Below are 8,558 nucleotides of genomic sequence, written 5' to 3'. Positions count from 1 at the left end.
GATTTTTATATGTTAAAGATACATAATTTTGTGCTTGTTAAACGAACATGATTTTTATATGTTAAAAATACAACATTTGTTTGTTAAATAAAATAGATTTATACAGTATATGTTCAAGATACATAATTTGTGCTCATTAAACTAACATGACATTTTTATATTTTGCATTCATATATGCCGAGTTTTCAACAAATAAAACTAACCTGATTAAGTTTTAGAATACTATAAGATGCCTTTAATTTTTTTTTAAAAAAGTGTTTTTACATCCACTAGTTTTGAGTACATTAACAACATTACTGCAGTTTAAAAGCAGTAAGACAAGCAAACACATTTCTTGAATCAAATCGCTGTATTCTTTTTTAAAGTTAACATACATTTTGTGATATTAGAAGTAAGATTTCTGTGTGGATATTTGAAGTTAAAAATAGCTTAGATTCCATGAACAAATGTCAATGAACAATGACAGCACATCAGTACTCATATCACTTTACCCATTTCATTTACTCATCACTTCAAGTAAAAGACAAGGCACAGTCAAACATGTGGAAAAGGTGAACAGTAATAACCATTCATACAGTAACTGCAACAAAACAAACATTAAGAAAAATACACTGTCAAACAGGTGTAGAGGAAAAGGTGAACAATATCTAGTTGTCAAAAGCGTACCTTGACATTTTTGTTTTCAATTTTAAAATCATAAGAAGTCCAATTCATGCATTTCTTTTAAGAGTACAACTCATTTTTATGTATGTGCTACAGAAGTAAACAAACAGTGTCAAGTTATTAAAAAACATACCTTGACATTTGTTTTAAATTTTAAAATCATAAGAAAAGTCAAATTGATGCATTTTTCTTAACAGTACAACTATTTTTGTATGTATGTGCTACAGAAGTAAATGAACAGTATCAATTAGTCAAAAGCATAACTTGGCTCTTATCAGAGTGTCCTTTTAACCAATAGACCATGGAAACACCTCACTCACAGAGTCTGTTTCTGATAACTTGTGCTTTCTTTGACAGAGTGGAGCCATCCAGCTCCATGACTATCTTCTGCAGTATCTCAAATGTACTTTCCATTTCAGGTGAGTAGTTGAGATTTAAGGCATACATAAGACCAAAAAGCATTGCCGTAGCTAACGCAAAGTTTTCCAAGCCTTGCAAGATGTTCTGGCCTTCCAGAACAATCCCGATGTCATCTGATCGGTCACAGACTTTGAGAATGAAGATTCCCACTGTGGTCTCCTCTGTGGATTTTTGGATGAAGGCTTCGTCATCATCCTGCAGAATGCACAGACAAAATGAGATTGGACAGAACACCGGGCACTGCTCTGGGAATTTTAAAACAAATGCAATTTCAATCATTAAATAATGTAGATATCATGAAAAATGTGAACTTGTATATAATGAGAACGAGACAAGACCAAGAAAGACAGATGACCGATTACAGATTACTGTTAGACCTCAGTTCTAGGATTGTGGATGATAGTCCTACAAGTTTAGATCAAAGATATCCAATTGTGCAGTGGTCAGCAACCTTACGGCAGGCAGATGGATGATTACAGAATGATTTGTTGGATCTGTGCTTTCTGAAACTTTATTATTATTTTTTGCACCTAACTTAATAAAACATGCTATATGATGATGTGAAATGATTATCTCAAAATATATGTCCATATGCAATAGGGGTGTCGAAATTAATTGTTTGTACGATGCATCGCGATGCAGAAAAGGACGATTTGGGATCAGTTCAGTAATAGACTAAAACCAATAATAATGTACAGACGTGCTTTGTCGTGGTAGCAAACAATAGCCATATATTTTGTTCTACTAATAATCTCAAGGTTAACTGGGTTTTACTTTTACACGATTCTTTTCTAGTGTTCTAATTTTCACATTCATTTCTAATTTTCACTTTTTTGAATATATGTTACAATTTTGAATATTCGTTGACAGCCCAAATGCTCATTCATGTTTATTTCGCGCTGTAACTGGTATTATTGAGGAAGAGAAGATCATGTGCTTCTCTTGAGCTGAGCCTGAGCGATCTCGCACCACAGCGCCAAAATGGGATTTATGTTTTTGAATTTCGTAAGAAAACTGACGTAATTTGAAATCTGAGACTTTGTTTCATATCAATAATAACAAAGCACAAAGATTATTGTGAGTTATTGGATGGGATGTGCACTACATGTTCCATTCATTCAACAACTGAAAACAGGATGACTAATCAATTCCTGGTATTTAAGAATCGATATTGGTTCATAAAAATGAGAATTGATTAAAATTGACAAATCAATACATTTACCCAGCACTAATACAGAGGAATACTGAAAATAAAATAAATAAAAAAAAACAAAAAAAAAACAATCAAATATACTTGCAGTAGATTTACAAAAATACTTACCACTATAGAGCATTTGCAAGTCAAATTGCACTTGACTAGATGAATCTCATATGTTTAAAATATATTTAAAAAAATTACGCATTACTTTTAAAGCAATAACATTTTCTCAGAGGTAGGCTAGTTAAGGATTTTAGAGAATTGAACACATTTCATTCTTAAATTAAAAAAAAAATAAAGTAATACATTATTATTGTAACAGTGTAAGGCAAAAGTGTAACAGTTTGTTTTAAATTTTAAAATCATAAGAAAAGTCAAATTGATGCATTTTTCTTAACAGTACAACTATTTTTGTATGTATGTGCTACAGAAGTAAATGAACAGTATCAATTAGTCAAAAGCATAACTTGGCTCTTATCAGAGTGTCCTTTTAACCAATAGACCATGGAAACACCTCACTCACAGAGTCTGTTTCTGATAACTTGTGCTTTCTTTGACAGAGTGGAGCCATCCAGCTCCATGACTATCTTCTGCAGTATCTCAAATGTACTTTCCATTTCAGGTGAGTAGTTGAGATTTAAGGCATACATAAGACCAAAAAGCATTGCCGTAGCTAACGCAAAGTTTTCCAAGCCTTGCAAGATGTTCTGGCCTTCCAGAACAATCCCGATGTCATCTGATCGGTCACAGACTTTGAGAATGAAGATTCCCACTGTGGTCTCCTCTGTGGATTTTTGGATGAAGGCTTCGTCATCATCCTGCAGAATGCACAGACAAAATGAGATTGGACAGAACACCGGGCACTGCTCTGGGAATTTTAAAACAAATGCAATTTCAATCATTAAATAATGTAGATATCATGAAAAATGTGAACTTGTATATAATGAGAACGAGACAAGACCAAGAAAGACAGATGACCGATTACAGATTACTGTTAGACCTCAGTTCTAGGATTGTGGATGATAGTCCTACAAGTTTAGATCAAAGATATCCAATTGTGCAGTGGTCAGCAACCTTACGGCAGGCAGATGGATGATTACAGAATGATTTGTTGGATCTGTGCTTACTGAAACTTTATTATTATTTTTTGCACCTAACTTAATAAAACATGCTATATGATGATGTGAAATGATTATCTCAAAATATATGTCCATATGCAATAGGGGTGTCGAAATTAATTGTTTGTACGATGCATCGCGATGCAGAAAAGGACGATTTGGGATCAGTTCAGTAATAGACTAAAACCAATAATAATGTACAGACATGCTTTGTCGTGGTAGCAAACAATAGCCATATATTTTGTTCTACTAATAATCTCAAGGTTAACTGGGTTTTACTTTTACACGATTCTTTTCTAGTGTTCTAATTTTCACATTCATTTCTAATTTTCACCTTTTTGAATATATGTTACAATTTTGAATATTCGTTGACAGCCCAAAAGCTCATTCATGTTTATTTCGCGCTGTAACTGGTATTATTGAGGAAGAGAAGATCATGTGCTTCTCTTGAGCTGAGCCTGAGCGATCTCGCACCACAGCGCCAAAATGGGATTTATGTTTTTGAATTTCGTAAGAAAACTGACGTAATTTGAAATCTGAGACTTTGTTTCATATCAATAATAACAAAGCACAAAGATTATTGTGAGTTATTGGATGGGATGTGCACTACATGTTCCATTCATTCAACAACTGAAAACAGGATGACTAATCAATTCCTGGTATTTAAGAATCGATATTGGTTCATAAAAATGAGAATTGATTAAAATTGACAAATCAATACATTTACCCAGCACTAATACAGAGGAATACTGAAAATAAAATAAATTAAAAAAAAAACAAAAAAAAAAAAACAATCAAATATACTTGCAGTAGATTTACAAAAATACTTACCACTATAGAGCATTTGCAAGTCAAATTGCACTTGACTAGATGAATCTCATATGTTTAAAATATATTTAAAAAAATTACGCATTACTTTTAAAGCAATAACATTTTCTCAGAGGTAGGCTAGTTAAGGATTTTAGAGAATTGAACACATTTCATTCTTAAATTAAAAAAAAAATAAAGTAATACATTATTATTGTAACAGTGTAAGGCTTACAATGAGCTTTCATTAGTGAACAGTAGTTAATGTTTTTAATCTATCTTAGTCTATCCATGATTCGTACTGACTAGGCTTCCAGCACGCATTTGATTTGTGGATTACTTGCTATTTTAACCACCATAGACCTAGAAGATTACCATTTGCACAAGTTTTGTCTTGATAGTTTACACATTTAATTTTGTCCTCTTGTAAAATTAAATCAGCTCATTAATTCTCAAATCAGACACGTCTGACAGAAACGGTTCTCAGTTCAGTGTACTGGTGATCCGACAACTTATGCAACCGGTTCTTGACTCGAGAATGAAAAGTGCTGCAGCAATGGGCATGTTCGTTCATCTTCAGTTCTCTCTTCACAGCAGTTCAGTCAGTGTACTGTTTGAGTAAATGAATTACTCCGGGATATTGGTTTATTTTGACTCAGAGGGAGTGTCAGCCACCTTAAAATAAAGTAAACAGCTTAAATCATTTGTGGATTAATGCTTACTGGAGATGGGAACTGTTTCAAACAATTCAATTCGATTTGGTGAACTGGTTCAACCGGTTCACTAAGAACCGATTAAATTGAACGATTCGTTCACGAACTGGAAATCACAATTTTCCAGCATAAAACACAAGAACATATAAGATTTTTTGTGCGCATTTGAAATATGACAGTAAATTTGAGTGTGGCATGCATTTTATGAGATTTCGGTATTTCCCAATTTAAGATTATGTTTTGTAACATCTCCTCCCCCACCCCGTTGGCACCCAGAAAGGATTTTTCCATTCGTTGCAATTAAGGGGCCGAGTGAAATGACTTTCTTTAAAAGATAATTCTAAATAAACAGAGAATAACAAGTATTTTCTTTGTGATCAAGTTTAAAAGATACGTAGTTAAGCCAGACGGACTTAACGTTCTGTAAGTATACATTAAATGTACTTGAAGCTGTTAGTCTCATGCTTCATGAAAGACCTGTTAGTAAGTATCTCACCTTGCTCCATCTCAATAAACATGCAGGAGATAAAGCAGCCCTAATAATCATGCCACTCAGCCCATGTTCAACTAGAGACATGCCTCACCTTGGGGTCTGTTCCTGCATAAGAATGTCACTCAGAGAGGACACATGTGCTTGTCTTTTATTGACCTGTGCTGTAGGTTGGCTGTCCTTATGTAAATCCTACCATCATGTTGCTTAGACAGGATTCAGAGGGATGTACAAGCTTGCAGAAGGTGATTTCAATTCAGAAGGGATGGAAAACCAGGGAGTGACAAAAAAAAAAAAGTAAACAGCCTGGGACCTATGACTGCTTATCACAACCCTGTGGAAGAAGAAAACGCTCTATGCACTAGATAAATAATGAAGTTATTACAGTAAATAAATATATATATTAGGGGTGTAACGATACGCGTATTCGTATTGAACCGTTCGGTACGAGGCTTTCGGTTCGGTACGCGGTACGCACTATGTACCGAACGGTTCATTGGACTAATTAATTATATTTGGAAAAAAGAATTGTGAAATATAATGATATGCATTCAACAAGGTAGCCCAATAACCCAAACGACGTAACAGGCAACGCCCCTGACACCCCCGAAGAAGAAAAAAGCACCAACTTATATGTTTATGTTATGCTGCTCAGTCAGGCGCTTGCTCACTCAGTAAGCGCTGAAGGCTCGTTTAAAAAATGGCCAATGCGTTTAAAAGACCAGAAATAGAAAATCGATGGGTTACTTAACGTAATCCCAGGTTCTTTGATAACAGAGTGAGGTGTTTCACTATGGGAATCGCTTTGGGCGTGACCAACTACGGAAGCTCCTATGCCACCACGTCTGTCTTTGACAGACAGGTCGACCTGAGTAATATAGGTGGGGGCGGAGCCTGATCTCAGGTCGACCTGTCTGTCAAAGACCCCTACGAAGTCATTAAGAGAGATTTCTTCCCGTTCCTATGCAAGGAGGGAAGTGTTGGTGAAACACCTCACTCTGTTATCAAAGAACCTGGGATTACGTTAAGTAACCCATCGTTCTTTTTCTAACTTCGCTCGGTGTTTCACTATGGGAGATATAGACCACTCCCGGATTGCAACATACGCTATACCAATCATATGGGACTTGATGTGCTGACTCCTAACACTGCATGAGCTAAGGATGGCTCAGACACGTTCAGTCTATAAAATCGCACAAAAGTGTGCGGTGTGGCCCAGCTTGCTGCAGCACAGATCTCCTGGACCGAAACACCTCTGAGTAAGGCCCATGATGTCGCCATGCCCCTAGTTGAGTGGGCCCTTAAGCCCTCGGGAGGTTGGGAACCTCTGCATGCATATGCTAAGGAAATAGCTTCTACAATCCAGTGGGACAGTCGCTGACGTGACAATGGCTTCCCCTTGTGAGGAGTAGCCCATGACACGAACAGTTGGTCATTTTTCCTGAAACCTGCTGTCCTTTCTACGTACACACGAAGTGCTCGTACAGGACACAAGGCATTCAACCTCCCCTCCTCTGGAGAAGAGAACGGAGGAGGGTGAAAAGCTGAAAGATCTGTAGTTTGACATCTATATGACGAATCCACTACTTTAGGTACGAAAGCCGGGTTAGGGCGAAAGGAAACCCTTGTAAACCCTGCAGAAAACTGCAGAAAAGATGGGCTAACCGACAGTGCCTGTAAGTCACTCACCCTCTTAGCTGACACCAGCGCTAACAGTAGTGCTGTCTTGAGCGAGAGAAACTTTAACCCTATAGCTTCCAATGGCTCAAAAGGGTGTTGAGAAAGGGCCTCTAAGACTGTAGACAAATCCCACAATGGGACCATTCGCCTGGCCCCTGGCCTCTTACGTCGTGCCCCCTTCATAAATCGACTTATTAAAGGGTGCTGACCTGCTGTCTTGTCACCAAAACCCACATGACAAGCAGATATAGCCGCTAAGTATACCTTTATTGTAGAAAAAGCTTTCCCTTTATCTAGCAGATCCTGCAGGAAACATAAAATGTCCCTCACTGAACATTGAAAAGGGACAATATGAATCCGTCCACACCATTCATCAAAGACTCAACTGAACAATCTCGGCCACCCAAGGTCTGGAAGGCCAACGTGGGGCTATCAGTATCAGCGACAATCCCATTTCCCTCACCCTGGCTAGAGTGGGTGAAATCAGGCTCAGAGGGGGAAATGCATACAGCAGGACATTTGGCCATTGGTGGGCTAAAGCATCCACACCCAATGGTGCATTTCCGTCTGCCAGAGAGAAGTACAGAGGACATTGGGCGTTTTCCTGCGAGGCGAAGAGATCTACGACCGCCTGGCCGTATCTCTGCCATATCTGCTTCACCACCTGGGGATGAAGCTTCCACTCTCCGTACAGGGGATTTCCTCTGGACAACAAGTCTGCCCCCCTGTTCAATATCCCTGGAACATGGGTTGCCCTGATGGATAAAAGACTTATGTCGCACCACACAATCAGCTCTTTTGCCAGCTGGTGCAGCTGAAGAGAGCGTGTGCCTCCCTGTCGGTTGATATAAGCAACCACTGTGGAATTGTCTGTTTTCACTAAAACATGCTGACCCCTGATGAAGCTCAGAAAATGTTTCAGCGCTAGAAACACTGCCAACAATTCCAAGTAATTTATGTGTTTGTGAATTAGCTGAGGGGGCCAAACGCCGTTCACAGTTCTGCCCATTAGAGTCGTTTAATACACGGAGATCTAGAATTGGACGCAGAGATATGCTCCCCTTCTTTGGGATCACAAAGTAACGGGAATAAAAGCCCTGACAGCTCACTTCCTTTGGCACTACTCTGATGGCTCGTTTTTCTAAAAGACAGTCTATCTCGGCCGTCAGGACGCGAGCTGACTCTCCCTCGGCCGCTGAGGCTATTATTCCATTGAATCTGGGTGGTTTCATGGCAAATTGAAGCCTGTATCCCCGTGAAATCGTGTTTACAACCCACGGATGAGCTGCGCATGCGCGCCAACTGAGTATGCGAGTCGAGAGAGGTCCCCTGTATACTTCCCCAACGCCGGCGCGTTTTGATGACGTCATTACCGTCTCCGCGCTGACCCCTTCTGGAGGTGCGCGCGCTCCCTCCAGCGGAGAGGCTAGGGATACACATCTCAATGTTTGGATTTTTTTGCAATCTAT

General features: G+C 38.5%; 1 protein-coding gene across 1 annotated transcript; it reads right to left on the bottom strand.

Annotated features, from left to right (window-relative positions):
• Positions 1-6,359: 6,359 nt before the first annotated feature.
• Positions 6,360-8,321, bottom strand: LOC127971591 (uncharacterized). Its single transcript, XM_052574706.1, has 2 exons — positions 7,553-8,321; positions 6,360-7,469 (listed from the first exon to the last, which is right to left on the bottom strand). The coding sequence occupies exons 1-2, from the start codon at positions 8,319-8,321 to the stop codon at positions 6,526-6,528; spliced, it is 1,713 nt and encodes a 570-aa protein (XP_052430666.1). The 3' UTR covers positions 6,360-6,525.
• Positions 8,322-8,558: the final 237 nt, after the last annotated feature.

This window comes from Carassius gibelio, chromosome B14 (genome assembly GCF_023724105.1).
Source record: "Carassius gibelio isolate Cgi1373 ecotype wild population from Czech Republic chromosome B14, carGib1.2-hapl.c, whole genome shotgun sequence".
Taxonomy (NCBI): Eukaryota; Metazoa; Chordata; class Actinopteri; order Cypriniformes; family Cyprinidae; genus Carassius; species Carassius gibelio.
Note: the sequence above shows the minus strand (reverse complement) of the source record. Positions and strands in the feature narration are given on the sequence as shown.